The sequence below is a fragment of the Pimephales promelas genome, chromosome 3, assembly GCF_988280905.1.
Source record: "Pimephales promelas chromosome 3, fPimPro1.hap1.1, whole genome shotgun sequence".
In the NCBI taxonomy this organism is placed as follows: Eukaryota; Metazoa; Chordata; class Actinopteri; order Cypriniformes; family Leuciscidae; genus Pimephales; species Pimephales promelas.
Window position 1 is genome coordinate 24216501 of NC_142771.1, and position 20732 is coordinate 24237232.

General features: G+C 37.4%; 2 protein-coding genes across 10 annotated transcripts; one reads left to right on the forward strand and one right to left on the reverse strand.

Moving 5' to 3' along the window:
• Positions 1–141: 141 nt before the first annotated feature.
• ddx42 (DEAD-box helicase 42) lies at positions 142–7856 on the reverse strand. 2 transcript variants are annotated; one of them, XM_039686651.2, is made up of 18 exons: positions 7717–7856; positions 7116–7343; positions 6655–6817; positions 6490–6551; positions 6274–6310; positions 5634–5786; positions 5085–5189; positions 4878–4997; positions 4589–4765; positions 4323–4451; positions 3856–3955; positions 3310–3357; positions 3099–3196; positions 2739–3015; positions 2375–2601; positions 2175–2285; positions 1664–1768; positions 142–1555 (listed from the first exon to the last, which is right to left on the reverse strand). In XM_039686651.2, exons 2-18 carry the CDS (start codon positions 7331–7333, stop codon positions 989–991), a joined length of 2697 nt encoding a protein of 898 aa, XP_039542585.2. In that variant the 5' UTR covers positions 7334–7343; positions 7717–7856; the 3' UTR covers positions 142–988. The 2 variants fall into 2 exon arrangements, with proteins under 2 accessions (XP_039542585.2, XP_088984664.1); XM_089128538.1 differs by lacking the exons at positions 6274–6310; positions 6655–6817; positions 7116–7343; positions 7717–7856.
• Positions 7857–8301: 445 nt separating this feature from the next.
• strada (STE20 related adaptor alpha) lies at positions 8302–20511 on the forward strand. 8 transcript variants are annotated; one of them, XM_039686653.2, is made up of 13 exons: positions 8302–8430; positions 8900–8944; positions 10521–10578; positions 12860–12888; positions 16060–16162; positions 16256–16377; positions 16809–16917; positions 17010–17133; positions 17306–17477; positions 18676–18780; positions 18878–19131; positions 20020–20062; positions 20136–20511. In XM_039686653.2, the coding sequence occupies exons 2-13, from the start codon at positions 8933–8935 to the stop codon at positions 20289–20291; spliced, it is 1287 nt and encodes a 428-aa protein (XP_039542587.1). In that variant the 5' UTR covers positions 8302–8430; positions 8900–8932; the 3' UTR covers positions 20292–20511. The 8 variants fall into 8 exon arrangements, with proteins under 8 accessions (XP_039542587.1, XP_039542588.1, XP_039542590.1 ...); XM_039686654.2 differs by having other exon boundaries at positions 8321–8430; positions 8928–8944; XM_039686656.2 differs by lacking the exon at positions 12860–12888 and having other exon boundaries at positions 8326–8430.
• The last annotated feature ends 221 nt before the right edge of the window (positions 20512–20732 follow it).

Below are 20732 nucleotides of genomic sequence, written 5' to 3' on the forward strand. Positions count from 1 at the left end.
AATTTACTCAATCAATATGTCACAGGTGAAAGTCATTGATTATTTATTAATTAACATATAAGAGCATGCTATTTGTAACTATTAGCTAAACCAAATGATTGCTTCTTTTAAATATCAAAATGAAAGGATCAATTCTCTGAAGTCTTTTTGTGTCTTCCTTTTTTATTAATTCAGAAACATGGCCACAGACAGAATTGCACACTAGAGTATCCAGAATAATAAAGTAAGTTTAGTATGTTTCAGGTTTAGTTGTAACAAACATTCTTCCCTCATGTCAACAGCAATCTTTACAAGGGACTGAAATAGAGAAATTTAGTTCAGAACCAAAGGAATGCAGGATCATAACATTATTTGATTATATATTCACTGATATGTTTTCTCCTCCTTACAACTGCTATGTTTAGATTGATCAGAGTGTTTGTGGATTCCTTGTAGACTTTTTTTTTATTTCTTGAACAATACTATATGCTGGTCAGGACCAACATACTGTAATCTTAACAGTCTACTCAAATATTTTTTAATTTAAAATATTAACAGGTATGAACAAACAACAAGCTCATTAAATGGACATTAAGAACTTAAAATGCTGTTTGAAACATGACATAGCACACATTAAAACACGCTGGAGAATCTTAAAGAAAAACTATATAGTTCACAAACAGTTTGTGAAGCAGCACACAGTAATAAAAAAGTACTCAACTATTTGAAATCTGATTATATTTCCAGTTACACAGCCAGTCAACATTTTCTCATTCTTTTAGTCTCTTCAGAAAGAAACAACTTGTGTGCCACTGAACAGGTATCTACTTTAACACAACACTTGGGTTCAAGATGCATTTGGTTATTCATCCTGCCAGTTCACAGCTCTAAATGGTTGAAACAGCCTTAAAAAAAAAAAAAAAACAGACAAATAAAGACATTGCTGAGGAGACTGGGTCAGCTGTGTGTTCAGATTTGAGAACAGTTGACTGCTTCTATCCTCTACACTTTAATTGTCCCATCTGCTTTTCTTGCGTTTGGGGGGATCAGGAACTGCAAAGCTGTCTTTATGAGTCCCTGACCTCTCACCTCCATCTCGTTCTGACCGTCCCTCTCTGTCCCTATGGCTCCCTTCACCGTTTCGGCTATCGCCATGACGATCTCTGTCACTATAGCGGTCCCTTTCCCCATAGCGATCACGGTCTCCCCCAGTATGCCTGTCACCATGACGATAATGACTTTCTCCATGACGACCCCTGTCATCAGCATTCCTATCACTACGGGACCCCTCTTTTGAAGAAGAGCTAGAGTAAGAGTCTGAAACCGAGCTCAGGGAGCCAGCACTACTGAAGCCGCTCATTTTGGTGCCTGCGCTGAGGGCAGGAAGCGGCAGCATAGAGGAAACTGAGGATGACGATGGAGAGTAGGACAGTTGGGGTCTGTCAGGCCCCTCAGGTGCTCCTGAAGGCAAAGAACTTAGACTTCCTGCACTGGTCCACCCAGAGGAGCTGCTGGACTTTGTAGTAAGTTTAGGAGGAACACCAGATGCCGCCACAAAGTGGTTTTTATACTGAGCCTGAGAAAAAACAAGAGCATGTTTAATCATCTCCATAGATTGGTATATTCACATGTATGTAAACTACATCTATACTGAAAAACTTGAGAGTTTTTTTTTTTTTTTTACGTGAAATGCTTGCTTCAGGGCAGACATACGGTCGCCCATGGCTCCAGTGGAGGGTTTGTAGGACTCATAGTTACCAAGAGCAGCACCACTACTACCACCGCGCTCCTGATTTAAGAAAATGAAAAATGCATTAGCAAATAATTGGGTTGGTTCCTGTTTTTTCCTGTTTATTGCAAAAACATGGATAACTAGGTTTAAAGGATAAAAAGTGCAGAAAAAACACAAACAGACATTTATATAATAATTATATAATATTATAATACAATATTATTAATATAATATTATATATATATATATATATATATATATATATATATATATATATATGAAGAGTTCAGATGCAAAAGCCTCCAAGTGCCAAATTTCAAATGGCATTTAGAGGTTTTTGCATCTGAACTCTTCATATATATATATATATATGTGTGTGTGTGTGTGTGTGTGTATATATATATATGTATATATATAAATAAAAACTAATAATAAAATGAAGCAAAAGTAATAACAAACTAACAGTGGACTCAGATCCAAGGCCAGGTCTCTCTCTGTAACCCAGGCCTCCACCTCCAATATTTAGTTTCTTCCCTTTCCCTCCCTTAAAGCGTGATTTCCGGAACCAGGGATTCTTAAAAACAGAAAATGCAAAGTTGATGAAAAAAACTGACAAAACATACACAATGAAATATGTACATTGTAAACAGAATGTAGTTTTACCTGCATTGCCAGGTCCATCAGCTCCTTTGAAACACTCTGATTGGCTCCCTCTAAATTGCGAACCAGGTCACCAGCGAATGAAGTGTCTTTAGTGGTGAGCAGAGTGTAAGCAACACCTTTCTCTCCTGCACGACCTGTTCTACCAATTCTATGTGTGTGTGTGTCAATGTCTCGTGCTACATCATAGTTCACAACTGTACGGATAGATGGAATATCCAACCCACGAGCTGAAAAATGCAAGAGAAATTTAATTTGAATGAATACAAAGATATTTATAATAAAGGGAATAAGTAACAGTTCATCTATATTTAACAGATAGATATATACACAAAATAAGTAATGTAATTCCTCAAGTGACACTAACCAGCAACATCGGTAGCTACCAATATGGGCAGATTCTTCTTCTTAAAGTCAGCAATGACTTTGTTCCTCTCACTCTGATCCATGTCTCCATGGAGCAGCCCCAGGCTATAACCTTCCTGATTCAAATTTGTAGCCAGCTCCTCACAGTTAGCCTTTTTAGTGACAAAGACCAGCACTGAACCAGCGGAGGTGAACTCCACCAGCCTACGCGTCAGCCAACCCCACTTCTCCTTCCCAGTCTGCAGCACCTCCACTATCTGAGTGACATCTTCATTAGCCTGGCAGGATGAGAAAAGAAGATTAAATAAACATATTCAAATACTATGTGTACAAATTCCTCTATAAGAAACAAGGGTTGCACCTCTCCTATATCTCCCTGCACAACACGGATGGGGTCGACCAAAATATCTCGTGCCAGCTTTTCGATTTTCTTCCGAAATGTTGCACTGAATAACAGAGCTGTGAGAGATCAGGTCATGAAGGCCTTATAAGTACAGTCAATGGAGTCATGATGGAAACTAGTAGAAATGATTTAAAGTAGCAGAATAAAATGAACAACGAAAGATACTTACTCTGTCGATCAGGTCTGACATGGCTGGCAATGGATCTCACTTGATATTCTGTATAATGCAGGTTAAATTTAAGACAAGGGCATCACAATTGTACTTTTTCACCCAAAAATACAAAAATTCTACCACAATTTAGTCCCTCATATGTTGGTCTGAACCTATTTGATTAACTTTTATTCATGTATAAACACCGATAAATGCACATACATAGAGCACATTTTCTATTTATCATATTCGATGTGCTCTATGTATGTGTGTTTGGATCAATGTTTATATGTGAATGAAAGCCTAACCTAAATCTGTTTACCATTTAAGCGATCACGTCTCTTCAGAAGAGACTGAATTCATTAGATTTCATTAAAAAAGTTGTTCATTTCTCTTTGGGGAAGATCACCTCAAAAGATAAAAATGATCATTTAGGGTGAACTATCCCTTTAATTCAATACTTTGGTGACCAAACAGCAATTGTGAAATGCGCTGGTGTTTTGACTTAGCTTTTAATAGGAAAAAAAAAAACATGATACAAAAAAAGTGACATTTCACACATACCAAAGCCCATATCAAACATGCGATCAGCTTCATCAAACACCAGGTAGGTCACTCGCTGCAGAGATGTAGCTTTCTTCTTCACATGATCGATTAGACGACCCTATTGGAGAAAAGCAAACATATGAATGAAATCCTCATACGATATATATATATATATATATTCACTTTCAAAGACAAACCAAGTAACACCTTTAGTAAATAGAAACAAGTGGAAATAGGTTGTTTATTGAAAGATAAATGCCTGGTTTCTCAGATAAGGCTTAAGCCTAGTCCCAGACTAAACTGCATGTGTGAGTAACTTGCACTGAACATAGCTCAAAGCCATTGTTTGATCTCAAAGATGCACACTAGTAATGTTTTTTTCTAAGGCAAGTTTATAAAAGCTACTTAAAAGTCCTAATTTAACTAAGGCCTAATCCTGGCTTGATTTAAGCCCTGTCTGTGAAACCAGGCAGAGATGTTCTTACTGGGGTGCAGACAACAATTTCAGCTCCTTCCTGTAGAGCTTTGGCTTGTTCCCACATGCTGCCACCTCCGTACACTGCCACTGAGCGAAGGCCATATACCTTGCCGAATCGCTTGCATTCGGAATGGATCTGAACCACAGAGGTAAGCAAAGTGATTAAAACCAAAAACCTTGAATCATGACCAAGACTACTTTATAAGAACATATTTAATTATTTTGCTCAGTAGCACCTTCCCCAAACATGAAGGAGCTTTCTTTCTCACTGACCTGTTGACAGAGCTCTCTAGTGGGGCAGACAATCACAGCAATAGGTCCTTCTCCCGGCTCCAGCTCCTTCTGGTCCATGATGTGCACCAGCATTGGCCAAATAAAAGCTGCAGTTTTTCCGCTGCCGGTTTTGGCAATGCCAATCATGTCTCTGCCACTCAAAGATATGGGAACACCCTAGTGAAACAACACACACATTACTTTAGAAATATATTCCAATACCTTAAATGACTACTTTGATAAGAGCATAAATGAACAAAGGGTAATTTGGATGGGTTTGACAGCTCACCTGGCACTGGATGGGTGTGGGTTGAGTATACTCGGATTTACGGATCTGGTGCATAAGCTGCTCATCAAATCCAAAGTGGGCAAAACTGGTTGATGGTTTAGGAGGGGCTGCACCTGAAACCTGTTTATTTTGAATATGGTTTAATGTTGGCTGACAGAAAGAATGATAATTTGTGTATGTACAGTACATGCGTGTGCTGCCATTGACCTTCAGGTTCAGTTTCTGTCTCAGTTCCACCACTCCAACCCCAGTCAGACTGCTGAGTTCCTCATGCTCAATATAAAAGTTCTTCTCAAAGGGAGGATAGTCAATCTACAAACAGAAGAGAGGTAAAAAGTCGATGTTTACATCTCATACCTTTCTTTAAAGTAGATACAGGGGCTTTTTGATATGAGAGATCTAATAAACTACAATGTAATTGCTTATCAATAGAGTGCTGCAGGAATGAATAGGAAAACCTGGAAGTTCCATCATTCTAAAGTCAATGGGTCTTTTGTTAAATGCCTGAAAAAACGATTTTAATCTTTGACATATGAATCCATAATAACCCCCTTGTGATTGATTTTTTGGTAGCTTTTTTAAAATATACATAAATCCAAAACGTTTTGCTAGTCACAGAGCATATTTTCTGCAATAATCTAAAAGTGGGAACCAGGGAGATGCAAACTTCTGTCGTACAAAATTATTTCATGCCTACAGCACTCTATTTAGGGATGTTAATGCAACAACTCCTGAAGGGAGATGCAGTAACAGTACCTCTGAGTGGTCTATGGGGGGCAAGGGCATTATAATCTTTTTGGTAGTAGGAGCTATGGGATTCCCATCACTGTCATAGTCCACTTCTTCCTCCTCTTCCTCTAGGGTCAACCCAGCTGTTGGATTCTCCGCCATGTAACGGAAATATGCTTCCTGCGAAGAACACAAGAACATGCTTTAGATCGAGACAAAGAGCAGCAGGCCTTTATATCTGAAAATAAGAAAGTCATTCAAATGGAACTACAAAAAAATGCAACTTTGAGTTCAAATTCAAGTCAGAGAAAATACATATTGCCCAGGGATTGACACAGAATAACTAGTTATATGACATAGCAAATTCTTTCTAAAATTTCAAAACCACATATAAGACAGCACTAATACGGTGTCAATGACATTACAATACATTTTAATTGATAACTGATATTTTAAAACACATTTATCATGGACTCAAATCTCATGTTTCAGTAACAAAATAATCACTATACCTGTAAACATTTAAAGTAAATAGATAATGACTTTTGAATCTGTTGAAAAATCAAATCTGATGTGTATAAGGAAGAAAGATAGAAAGAGGGGTGGGACACAGCCATTGCTGTGGCAAAGATACGATGGCGGTAGTAACGTCAAGAGGGTCACTCACTTGGTCATCTTCTTCTTCAATGTCATCCCGTATACCCCTGGAAGAAACAAGCGGAGAAAAAAAAAACTTCCCTGCGACTCGCTCAATCACCCATGGAAACCCATATTCTATCCATTAACCCCCATTTTCTATTCCCATCCTCTCTGCTATAAATATTATCTGAATGAATGGACTTAAAATTATAATATTGTTTCTGTGATAATTGCAGAATCTTACTTGGCCAACTTTTTCTCTTTTTCTTTTTCCTCAAGTTTCTTCATGTCCTTTGCTGCTTGGTCCTGAAAGAAGTCAAAAGAATTACAAGAGCAAGAATTAAAGCAAAAGAGCAGGGATCTTCATTGCCGGTTCTAATAGAGATCATTTCAGGAAGGTAGCTCTCACCTCCACCTCAGCCATAAAGGCATCAAGGGGGTCATCCTCACTGTCTGAGCCTCCTCCTCCACCACCACCTCCAGATTGGAACTGCTTTCTAGTGGGAGAGTTCTCAGCAGGTATATATGGCAGATCTGCGCTGCTAGACTCCTCTTCATCATCCTCAAAATAGCTAAAAATACATTTCAAGCATTAAATGTAATAGCCTCTTTCGTTCACCTACATTTGAATCATTTCCTCAACCTCAAAAGGAGACATTAGGCATAATAACAGTCTACTTTCAACTTTCATTTTTTAATGAAAAGTGCAACAAAAACAATGAAAGTGAATTGTGTTCTAACAAAAAAGGAAGACATGTGGGTTCTGAACAACATGAGGGTGAGTAAATGATGACAAATGTTCTTTTTGGGTTAAACTGCGGTTTTTCCATTTTTATTTTGGGGTGCAATGTCTTCATTTTAAGAACTTACGCATTCTCCTCGTCGAAATTGGCACGTTTTGTTCCTATTTTGTAAAAAGACGAAAGCTGCTGATTCTTGCCGTATCCACCTGATGCTCCCGAACTTCCAAATGCGGAGTGGGCCTTCTGGGTAACAGGAGGTTCCTCTTTCTTCCCACTCGCAAGAGAGAATCCCCCGAATCCAAAGCCTCGCTTGCCACTCGGCCCTCCCTTGTTCCAGTTCATCATTGTTGTTGGGCTGCAAAAAACAGCATCAGATTGGAGATTAAAACACCTTTATAAAACACACAAACACGTACGCGCGCACGCACACACACACACACACACACACAACCCATCAGGCTACTGAAGCACAACAATTACAGATTCTGTTTGTAAACATCGCTCAGCTTTGCTGTTGTTGCCATAACTTTCATTTTCAGTTTTCTCTTATTTAAAAATTCTCTCAATATTTCTGCTGTTAAAGCAGGTAGGCGAAAGTGTTTTGTTATGCTGTGCTGATGGTCGTGGAGAGGCCTTGAGCTGTGTAAAAACGGATTATGTTTCGATTACATTCACTATGAGAGTGTGAAAGAGAAATCGATATATTTCTTCGCTTTCTGTTTATTTACCTGTCCCTGATACGGTGGGGAAAAAAGCAATCTTCTAAAGTGGGTGGACACCGTATTTATCCACAGCGTATTTACCACTTCAGGCTATCTTGCACACTTCTTGGAGATTGTGTTGTACGTCACTCACAATAGACTCGTTTTATGTTGCGTAAAATGTACGCGACGCGTTTGGTGAAGAACGTAGAATGCAATGTTGCCAGATACCCATCTAAAAATATTTATTATTATTTACGTATAATTTTAATCTTACTTGTTATTTGATTTAGATCGGTTGAATATTTCACGATAGTTTATTGTTGATTGACTGTTTATGATTTCAAAAGATAATTAAAATGGTTTATATATTTGTATACAGACCTTCTAGATAAATTAATCCTTAAGTCGGTGGTGAGATATTTGACAGTTGCGATAAATATTTGGACCCTAAAACTGTAACCTGCAATAAAGCTCTCCTTTATACGCGATAATAACAAGATATGGCAACACAAAACGCAGAATATTTCATTTGCTCACGAATTTACACCAATAGGGAGACACGTATCCAACCTTTGATCCAATAGTAACGCGAAGAAGCCGAGTCGTCAACGACACTTGTCCAATCACCTAACGTTTTTTTAACACGACCCAGCCCACTGCGAGGAGAAGAAATACGTTACGTCCCCTAGTTTTATTGACAATTTGATCAATAAGACGAACGCAAGATATAAACTAAAGGTAAGTTTAACGATTATAAACTGTATTATTACTTGCACAAGTACATTGGACCTCCGAGCTCTGTTTATCATAACTGAGAGACATTCGTGTCGCTGCTTGGCTAGCTGAAAGATTTTGACCTGGTAAACCCGCATGCTACATTGTTTATAAATGATTAACCCTGCCTTTTTATAATGTAACAGCATTGTGTGAGTGAATATACATCTCTCATGCTGCTCACTAACTGAGCAAGTGATTTTATGTGCAAACACATGTGTGACGTTAGTTAGTTAGTCTAGTCAATAAATCCTATTTGCTTTCGAGCATTGTTCAAGTTAACGTTACGTTAACAAACTGCTGAAAACTCGGTCGTTTAATAATTTCTTTGCATAATTCATAAAGTATCAGAGCAGGAGAAAATAACCCGTTGTAATTTTATGAATCTTAGCAACTTCTGCTATGGTCTTTTCTCTTTATGTGTTTGTGAAAGTATTGCTACCTGTCATCACCATCTCCAGGATCCATGTCTTTTTTGGTGAGTGAGATTGATTGAGGTAAACTACTTGGTTGTTTAAGCTGATTTTTTTTTCAATGATATGACTTGCATATTTTTGTGCCCAAGTGCAGTATTTCCATTTAAAATCATTTTATAACATTCATGACATTTATCCCTTCCTTTACTTATCAGTTTTTAGTACTTTTAAATAATACATATTACTTTACTAAATCCCAATTATTACTTTAATCTTTAAATTAAAATCAGCCATTTCTATCTACATACACCGTGGGTCCCCTTACATTGAAATGCACTGACATGTTTCTACAGTGGCCCAAGGGGTACACAAAAATCACGGTTCGGTACGTACCTCGGTTTTAAAGTCACGGTTCGGTACGTTTTCCATACAGCAGAAAAAAAGAAATGCCAGAGAAATTTCCTATTTGTTAAAAGAACAAATATATTTAAATATGTTTGAGATTTCCTACATCTTGAAACTTTCAGGTTTATAAATGGGAGTCATCTTTGAAGGATGAACAACATGTTTTGGTCATCACATTAAAAATAACATTTAAATATATATTTATTTATATAATATTTTAGTTTTGAAGTGCTGGAAAAAGATGTGTGAAGTACTTGAAAGCATTTCACTATTCCAGCCAAACTTGTTACTATATTAAATCCATGGTGAATGTTGCTGGTCTGTGGACCTAAAGTATTACTAGTTCATTCACGGCACAATGTTTCTCCTGTTTTCCACGTCAGTGCTGTTTGATCTAATAGAGATCTATGGTTAATAACAGAGAAATGCTTCTCACTAGATCTCGCATTGATGTTATTACTTCAGTGGCGAATTCAAATGTTTTCTTTACTGGATCTCTACTGTGTAGTAACAGTGTCGCTTGATCAAGATCGGCTCGCGCTGCACAAATGTTGCTGGTCCGAACTGATAAACGATCCGTGAACCACATAATGAGTAGCGCAGTTGCATTCCGCTAGCATTACGCTTGCCATTTGATGTTGCGCAACGTCGTGGTGGCCACGCCAGTGCGAATTTTGTCGACAGGAAAAATGGTCCAAGGAATTGTTCGGTTTGTATGTGTACCGAACCAGAAGCCTTAAACCGAAACAGTTCTCAATACATGTACCGTTACACCGCTAGTGGCCCTCAACGGACAACGCGTTTCGTCACTATGTTGTTCTTCGTGCAAAGAAGCTAGCGAAAATGAGCGAATAAAACACTGACACAATGATGAACAAGTAACAGTAATTTTCGCAATAACATTGTTTTACTGAGTAATTATAATTCCTTAATTTATCTTTGTAAAGAAACCTCATTTGCTTAACTGGCTACTCTGAGACAACAACATCTTTTCCTGTCAGCCACCGTAACTTTTGTTGTTTGCAATTCGCAACCTCACCACTAGATGCCGCAAGAAATTACACATTGCACTTTTAAGGACTAAAATAAATGGCTGATAGGGACTACACAAGCTTCCTCCCGGATTAGTGAACCCTTCAATTTACACTATCTTTTACATCTTGTGAAAAGAGCATTTTACCACCCCTTTAATTGTCAATGACACATGTACATCCATCTCTCACTTTCTCTCAGCGCTGGGTGTCAGAGAAACTTAGTGTGGAAAGCCTGAGGGACCTGGAGTTATTTGGAGGTGAGTTCAATAGTTCATCTGATGTTGATGTGCTTCTCGTACCTCTTTCAGCAAACCCACCCGCCTGAGCTTATTCCACTATAGCCAGGGTGAGTGTGAAGGGGAGCCTTAGAAACTCAAACCTAAAAATTAGTTCCTATAATACATTCATTTTTCAAGATACTTCTGCAATATTCAAATGGTCAATTGGACCATCCAGGAGATACACATTTTTGGACACAAATCCCCCTCATAGTCAGCTATGCAGGCACACAGCAAAAGAGAAGCTCTGCGAATGCAGAATACCCATGATCGCAACCAAGCAGTACCTTTGCAGAAGCAACAATATGGCTTTTGGCTCGCTGTTTGTTTTGCGTGTGCTTCATTAAAGGTTTTGTGAATATAATATTGTCAATCGTTGTGAGTTTTTGTTGTAAATGTGTTATACGGTGTGGTGTGGTACTGCTCTGTTATGAAACTGATTTGTTTGTGTCATGGTGACTAATGATGGTGGTAACCGCAGATTCTGTGTGTTCTTGTGCCTGTGAGGATTTTTAATCTCCTTTCTGTGGTGAGGTATCTGTATGTATGTAGGATGACTCTGATGTAGTGTAATTGCTAGGTTTGACGGAGTGCTTTTGTGGTGTAACTGACAGCTGAGTCTCTGCAACTGATCTGTAGGGGAGGTTTAAGGTGAAGCCATATGAAATCTGTTACAGGAATACTGTATTGGTAGATTGTGAGCTTTACTTATAGACTACTTTACAGAGAAATCCGATATTAAAAAGGCTGCCTATCTTTTTTTACATTTTGATGTGATTTCCTTTTGACAGCATTGTTCTTACATTAGTATAAATGTTCATATTTTCTCCCATTTAGTTGTAATACATAAAATGATGTTATACACAACCGTTCAAAAGCTTGGGGTCAGTAAAATGTTTATTTTAAAGAAATTATTACTGTTATTATTATTGTAAATTGCTAAAGTGACAGTCTGTTCATCAAAGAATTCTGAAAGTATCATGATTTGCACAATAATATTAAGCTGCACAACTCTTTTCAACATTGATAATTATGAGAAATATTTCTTAAGCAGAAAATCTGCATATTTGATAAGGATCATGTGACACTGAAGACATTACAGCTTTGACATTACAGCAATTACAGTTTATTTAACAGGAAAACAGCTATTTTAAATTGTAATAATATTTCACAAAATTATTTTGATCAAATAAAAAGCCTTGGTGAGAGAAGAATATTCTTTCAAGAACATTAGAGAATTGAACCGACTTCAAACTTTTGAACGATAGTTTATATTATTAGACTATTGAAAATAGTCTGATTCTGAACAAATATATATATAATGTACCTAATGTCAATTAGTTTTCAAAGCTCTAAGATGGTGTGTAATCCATAGAAAATTAAGGGATTTGTTTAGATGTCGCTTTTTCTGTCTGCTTTCATTCCTTTTGTTGCAGTCCATAATTGCTGATTCATGTCTGCTTTAAAGACGCTAAGTTTCGTTTGCTTTTGGCTGTTACATGTTCCATTGCAATGCGTAAATGAAAAGGGTTGATCACCAATATTGTTCCAATATTGATCACCAATATTGTTCCAATGATGCACCAATATTTAAAAAAAGTTTAAATAGAAAGAAAGAAGATATTAAAGAATGCTTTTCTGATGGTTTATCTTTTTTTGTTGAATTGGCTTTATGCACAGCTGCACTACTTCCTGAACTTAAGCCAGCTCCTTGTTTCCTGTCTGCCATTATTGGACAAACTTGATTAATTCAGGTGTGCCTGATTAATGATGTTGTGACTACTGAGGTCAGACACACCTGCATTAATCAGTTTATCCAATAATGGCAGACAGGAAACAAGGAGCTGGCTGAAGTTTTGAGTTTTGAGTTTTTATTGAAAGGATCCCCATTAGCTACAGCTATGCTGCACCTATTCTTCCTGGGGTCCTGAAAAATATGTACATTAAAAACAAAACAAAGAATACAACAAATAAATGAAAAGAAAAGAAAATACACAAACACATATACAAATACATATACAGTATATACACATATCAACATGCATATGTACCCTTATACGGGCATAAAAAATATACACGAATATAAAAAAACACATTCTACACTTTTGATTGGCAGGATGTTGATAATAAGCTAAGAAAAGAGGCTCTCAGAAAACTATAGATGTTCTTGATGTTTCTTAAATTTGTGAGAATCACTTTAAAGGCAGATTGTTTGTTTGTATGTGTCTTTTGCGTCATTTACATGGTTTCTCTACGCCAGAGCAAACTCAGGCAAGCCCTCTAAGGAAAGTAAGTGTGGAATATCTTCCAGTTTTTCCATCCGCCTGTTGGTGTGGGTGTGTGTGGATGAGCATGTGAGCTGGTTTGCACTTGTGTAAATGTGCAAATGTAAGATTAATTTTGTGTGTCTGGGTGTGTGTGTGTGTGTATGCTCAGATGAATACATCCCCCTGTGCTCCTGTGTTTGCGTGCATGCACTCATCGTGCTGCTGTGACACTCATACCTCCACACCTGCTCAGAGCTGAGGGTCCAGAAAAGGGAACTTCTCATATTTTAATGAGGAAAAATTAAGAAAAAATTAAGAAAAATAAAAATTACGGCCCAAGAAACTCACTGGGTAGGGGTTTATAATTGTGAGTGCTTGATAAACCAAAGGGAAGCAAATACTTGGGGTTCAGTTACCCAGTAATGTAATACTTAAATCAGAAGACCCCGGAAACAGATTAAAAGAGCAATTTAATACATTTATGCTAAAGAACAGATACAATATAGATATGAAGGATAGTTCACCCAAAAATTCACTAGAAGATTTCGCCATTATGTCTCCAAAGGGGTGTGTTGTTTTTTGTAATTTTTCTTTGTCTTGTAATTTGCAAGATTGATTGTGTTAAGACACTGTTAATTGTCTAATTAACTTATTTAATTGTCAGATTATCTCCAATATCACATAAATAACGAGAGATTCACGAGTGTTTAAAATTTGAGCTGGTAAGATTTTCAAAAATATTTTTACTTTTGAAAGAAGAGTACTATGCTCACCAAGGCTGCTTTTATTTTAAAGGGATACTCCACTTTTTTTGGAAATACTCTCATTTTACAACCCCACCAGAGTTAAACTGTTAAGTTCTACCGTTTTCGAATGTATTCAGCCGATTTTGTGCTGTTTAGAAGAATATCAGTAACCAGACCGTTTCTGGTCTCATTGACTTCCGTAGTATATATTTTTTTTCCTTACTATGGAAGAAGTCAATGAGACCAGAAACTGGTCTGGTTACTGATATTCTTCTAAATAGCACAGAATCAGCTGAATGGATTAGAAAACGGTAAAACCCAACTGTTTAACTCTGGGGGAGTTGTAAAATGAGCCTATTTCCAAAAAAGTGGAGTATCCCTTTAAAATGTTATTTTATTCCTTTGATGGGAATTTTCAGCATATATTTTATTGAAAAACGTGATTTTCATGCTTTGAAGAATACAAAGAACTGCATTTATTTGAACCATTATAAACATATCTACTGTCGCTTTTTATCAAATTTATAGTACCCTTGCTAAATGAAAGTATTGATTTACTTTTTTTTTTTTAAATACTTTAATTTAAAGTTGATAAAAGCATGTGGGGATGAGTACATACGGTTTGCACTTGCAAGCTGTCCCTTTAAGGAGGACATAAACTCATTGAGTGAATTCAATGAATTGCTTCTTTGTCTAATAATAATAAGCAGTCTAATTCAACAGACTAATTCTGCAATTTAAGGCATGTCTCTTATGAAATTTACTAATAAGAGTTGTCACAAAGAACGAACCAACACCAGGAGTAATGATAATGTTGTCATTGGTCACCTAAGCATGTGAAGTGGGATGATGCTCATTGTGTTAATGCAACACATGGAGTCATCCTGTCAGAGCCTGGGCTTGCTGCACTGTTCACTGAAATAGCCCTGCAAACACAACAAAGAGCAAACAATTATTTTTTTTTTCATGAATTGCCATAGACCTGCATGATCTCCACTGACAAATACTCTCATCATTTGAGAGGATGTTAATGTTAATATTATCTGTGAGTACTTAGTATATCAAGTACTTGATCTTAATGGGATCATGTATATCTATAACCAAATGCAACAGTGTATTGTAAAGTTTGATGCTTATAACATGCTTTTGCAAATATGCAGAGTTTTGTGAAGCCATTCCTGCTGCAGTTTCAACTTCTCGTCTCGTCTCGTACTGAGTTTCAGAACAGTTGGACTGAATCTTTAATTAGCCGTAATCTGCCGTTTCTCAGTACTTGATCTGTATGATTCTCTGAAGAAATTTGCAATGGCTGGGATTTATCAGTGTATGTGCAATAAAAACCCTTCCCCTCTTCAAAACCAGGTTGGTTTTTGCTGTTTTCTGTGATTGTATATGTGTGTACTTGAAATGTTTCCTAATTCACTGAAACTGACATAGTTTCAAAGTCGTAGTATATTTGGCTGACATCACAAAATACTATGATGCTTTTGAAGTAAATCGAACATGTAGTTAAATTGTTTGCTACCAAAACACTGCTTGCACAGTGACACAAATCCTGTCAGAAACACTAAAGGTTGATGCTGGGTCACATTCAGAAGACTTATGTTTCACATTATTATTATTTTCGAAAGTCCCTACACAACATCTGTGAATGTACAGTAAATACTTAAAATGTCTTTGCATTAGAAACAAATATCAAGCTAAGTGGCTTCTGGAAACAAATAATGCTAGACCTTTATCTTAACTTTTTTTCTGTGACTTTCAACTAACTGGTCCTAAGGTCATTGTAGTAGATAAACACAGGTGCACCAGTAAGTACTGTATAAGCGTAAGCGTTTATAAGTATAGCATTTATTTGAAATCAGATACGTTGTAAAATTAGACATTCCTTTACTGACACTTCAATTTAATGCAACCTTGCTGAATAAAAGTATACATTTCTTATGTATTACTGAGCTCAAACTTTTGTGTACTATATTATTTGATCATCTAATGCAATGACATTCATTCATAAGTCTGAGATAAATGTTGAAACACTTTATTGGGTCACTGTATGACTGCACACCCACAAAACACTTTCACAAATACACCTCCAGTAAAATCACAGGGTTCACAATCTAATAATTGGTGTTAAAAGGATTGTATTTTGTTGAATGGGCTATGTTAGGAATTGTGAACTGGATTCTGACGTGTGTCTCAATCCGCTCCTGAGTTTCTCAATATTTAGTGGATCAAGGCCCATTCTAATGCCTGAGTTTATGTTCAAAATAAACTGTCTGACATCAGGAAGGTGATCGAGACACAGCCATATTCAGTTTGCCGCACTTTGTTTATTTGGTCCCGCCCCCAGTGGCATAACTGTAGAGGATGTAAGTTCTGTACTTTTGTGGGCCAATACTGTGTTGCCTATTTATTCGTTTAACTAATGACCCTTTTCATTGACTCAGGCCCATGAAGACAGTCGAGAGTCTCTGAGCCCTCTCCCGCGCAGGGACACCATGGGAAGCTTTCTTCCAGATAACAACGCCTATGAGCTGGGCACTGTCATAGGTGAGGCCAAGACTGCACAGCACTAGTACAGACATCTCTGTGATCATCTGATTCCTACTGCTGATGTGTGTGTGTGTGTGTGTTTTTCTGTAGGTCGCGGTTTGGAGGACTTGATGACAGTAAATCTGGCCAGGTACAAACCTACAGGGGAACTTGTGGCCATCCGGCGTATTGACCTGGATTCCTGTACTAATGACATGGTCAATTACTTACAGGTCAGTAGAAAGTGACAGCAGGGCTTCTCTCAGAATATACTAGAGATGGATTTTTAATGAATGTATTTTGTTGTATTCACAAACCTCACATCACTGATAAAAGTTCTTTAACTTGTGTCTTTCTTTTGAAAAAAAGGGCAATATACATTAATAATGATGACATTTAGATTTTTTAGTTTAGATACAGATTCAGTTTATCTTATATTTTATTTAATACTTTTAGTTAACAACACTGATTCAGTAAGAACATTTATTTCAATTTGTATTTCAAAAATCCGTTTGCAGTGTTTGAGTAACGTTAGTGTTTTTATTAGGCGCCTATGTGGTGTGGAACAAATACTTAACTAGTCCATTAGTCGTGCACATCGCTAGTAATATACATATACAGTAAACAAAAGCCTTGCAACCACTTTCTGTTTGTTTTTCCAAAGGGAGAACTCCATGTCTCTAAGCTGTTCCACCACCCCTGTATTCTCCCATACAAAAGCGTCTTCATTGCTGAGAATGAACTGTGGGTGATCACACCCTTCATGGCCTACGGTTAGCTGAGACATTCTGAATCAACTATATCAAGTCTGAGCTGCTCATAGTACCAGTTGAAAATGTTTCTTTGTGCTTCTCTTCTCTATCAGGATCAGCACGAGACTTGATCAGTACACATTTTGCTGATGGTTTGAGTGAGCAGACAATTGCCTACATCCTGCTGGGTGTGCTGAGAGCGCTGGAGTACATACATCAGATGGGCTACGTTCACCGGTGAGGAACGCATGTACACTCATGATTAGTTATTATTGTTATTAGTCAAATAGGTTAATATATCAACCAACCACTCCAGACTGTTGGTCTCTTGTTGGATGTAGTAATGTAAGTTTAATGTAATGTAGGTGCTACAAGAATACTTTTCAATCATCTTAATCTATGTCTGTAGGAGTGTGAAGGCAAGCCACGTTCTGATTGCAGCTGATGGGCAGGTGTATCTGTCCGGTCTTAGGAGTATCTTCAGCTTGATCCGTCATGGTCAGAGGGCACGTGTTGTACACGATTTTCCCCAGTACAGTATTAAAGTACTACCTTGGCTCAGTCCAGAGGTTCTGCAGCAGGTACGTTTCATATACTGTACCAATCTAAAATTTAGGGTCAGTAATAATTAGGGGTGTAATGTATCGTGTCATAATATATCACAATACAAAAATGCAGCAATATGTATCGTGGATAGTGACAATCTGTATTGAAAATTACTGTTTGAGGAAAAAAGGTCATAGAGTTTTAGTGTCAGTACTACATTAAACTATATATAATGTATAATAATGCAATGGTGGAATATTTGTGGGTTCTGATAATGCCAAATTTCTTCTGTTACCAGTAAAAAGTCCCCGACATGGTTTTAAATGTATGTAGTCCGTGACAGAGTGGACGCATATTCGTCTAAAATAATGAATGAATATTTCGCCTATATATCGTCTAAAATAATGAATCATGAATATTTTTATTCTGGTGTCAACATTGTCCTGTGCATTTGGTCTCCAGCACCAAGTCCAAGCCTATTCATTTTCCACCCTCAAAGTAATATCAAATTTTCCATTTTAATCAACAATACATTTTTTCTTTCACCATATGTCTTGGAGTATCGATCGCATTAGATTCAGATTCTGATTATTAGTCCCCAAGGGGGCAATTTAGTTTTACAGCCAACCCATCCATTAAGGGTTAAAGATAAAAAGTGCATTATTAGCACACAATGTATATTATATAATGGTAAAAAAAACAAAATAAAAAAAACAATGAACAATAAATAAGTATTGCAGCAATTATACATCCCCCTGTATACAGATGCTTCCCATAACATCCACACATTTACTCATGACCCAATCATTACACACACACTTTCACATTCACCTGCCAGTGACGGAACAGAGCAGTGGAGTGTGTGAATAATATCATATTGTGAGTTCAGTATCATTATATGTATCGAATCGTGAACATTGTTAGAAAAGATTTCTATTTCTAATAAATGCTATCTTTTTAACTGTCTATTCAAAGACTCTTGAAAAAATGTAGCAAGGTCTCCTTAACTGTTCTCAACTGTTTTAAACACCGATAATGACAAGAAATGTTTCTTGTGTACCAAATCAACACATTAGAATGCGCTAAAACACACAATTACTTCTTACTCTTTCAAAACATTAAAAAATCTTACTGGCCCTAAACTTTTGATCAGCATGTATACTGTACTTATAATACATCAGAAATGAGCAAATTACATTTTATCAATTCTGTATTAATCTGTGCATGTGACAGAATCTTCAGGGATATGACTTCCGCTCAGACATTTACAGTTTGGGCATTACTGCATGTGAGCTAGCTAATGGTCACGTGCCTTTCAAAGACATGCCTGCTACGCAGGTAAGGCAAACACTTGCTTTTTGTCGATTGATTTTTTGCTTTCCCTCCTTTTTAACTTGCATTTAGCGTCATAAACTGTCTCTTTGCCTGTTGTCAGATGTTGTTGGAGAAGTTGAATGGTACAGTCCCCTGCCTGTTGGACACTACCACCATCCCCCCTGAAGAACTGAGCATGAAACCGTCTCGCTCAGGGGCCGACTCTGGGATCTGCGAGGGCCCCAGTGCCACCGGTGCTCGACACACAAACGGAGAGCCCTCATCCTCCTCCGCGGGAAACCCATACAGCCGGACCTTCAGTCCTCACTTTCATGCCTTTGTGGAACTTTGTCTGCAGAGAGATCCTGAGAAAAGGTCTATATAACACTCTAGTGCTTCATTTATTTTTAAAGGACTAATTCAAAATTCTTTCATGATTTACTCACCATCATATCGTTCCAAACCTTTTACTGTGGAACAGAAAAAGAGAAATTTTCAGGAATGGACTTGACACTCTTTTCCTTGTAATAAAAGTGAATCCAGGATGTTCCAAATTGATAAACTGTAAAACGTTTCTTTACTTTACAATAGATCTCATTTCTTAGCAACTTTGAGCAATATATATATTTTTATAGCATCTTTGAATGGACTGCATTTATATAGTCGTTGTGTGAGTAAAACCTCACTGATGTCACGAGACCCAGGTGCGCACAGAGTGGACCTGGGGGAGGGGTAACAGTTGCATTAACTAATGTAAAAGAGTAACATTATCTGAGGAGACTAATGTTCAACTATTTAAATTCTGTCATTTACTAGCCATCATGTCGTTCCAAATCTGTATTAAATAGCTGGGTTTCAGTCACGCGATTATGATGATGCGCGAAATTCAGATGGAGGGCAGGGAGTGAAGAGCACAGTGGACGAGATGGAGGAAAGTCCGTACTGTACCACTTTACACACTATTACAAGAGAAAGAAATAAACAAAAAAGCAAACATATGTTGGATGCCATGGCAACGCAGTGGCGTGACGTCATATGAAACCCAGCTATTATTTTTTCTGCTGTGCATAAAAGAAGATATTTTGAAGAATATGTGTAACCAAACTTTTGATTTTAAAAATGTATTAGTAAAAATGAACTTAAACCAAGATTAATAGATATTGTAGAAGTATTGTTCATTGTTTATTTAACTTATGTTAACAAATGAAACCTTTTTGTAAAGTGTTACCATATAGATTGAAATTGATGTTATGTCTTCAACAGACCTTCTGCCAGCTCTCTGACAGGCCATTCCTTCTTCAAACAAGTAAGTTTATATTTGCATAGACATATTTGCAGAAAGTTGCTGCACACTTACTCTCCTCAATGTAACATTTCAGATAAAGCGCAGACCATCCGAGGCTCTTCCTGAGCTCCTGCGTCCAGTTTCTCCAATCAGCTGCCTAGACTGCATGCAGCCTCAGGATTCGCCCACTGGACTAGCCAGTCTGGAGTCTGATCTCAGCAAGCTGGATGTGGATGACTGGGACTTTTGACATTAAAACCGGACGAGAGATGGATGGACGATGGATTGGATGGAAAGAGGTGATTTACCATAGGACTCTTACTGAGAAATTAAGAAATGTGGATTTTGTTTTGTGTCTTTTTTTTTTCTTTTCAGTTTTAAGTGAGAAAAAGAAAGGTCTGTGCTATGCGAGCATGATGAAATGAAATTACAAAGGGCTTTAAAGAAGCTACAAGAGACTCTGGAATGTTTCTTGGTTGTCTTTGTGATTTGTGTATGTCACTGAAACTAAAATAAGAGACTATAAAAAGAGAAATGAAAAGCCAGCAGCCATTTAGCCTTGTTAATGCATCCAGAAGCATGAACTGAAGCCTGAGGCATGCACTGCGCACATTCGCCTACATTTTAGTTACTCTTACAGACTGGCCATGTGACAATGGTGATCACTTCAGGCTACTGAAATGTGTTCTAT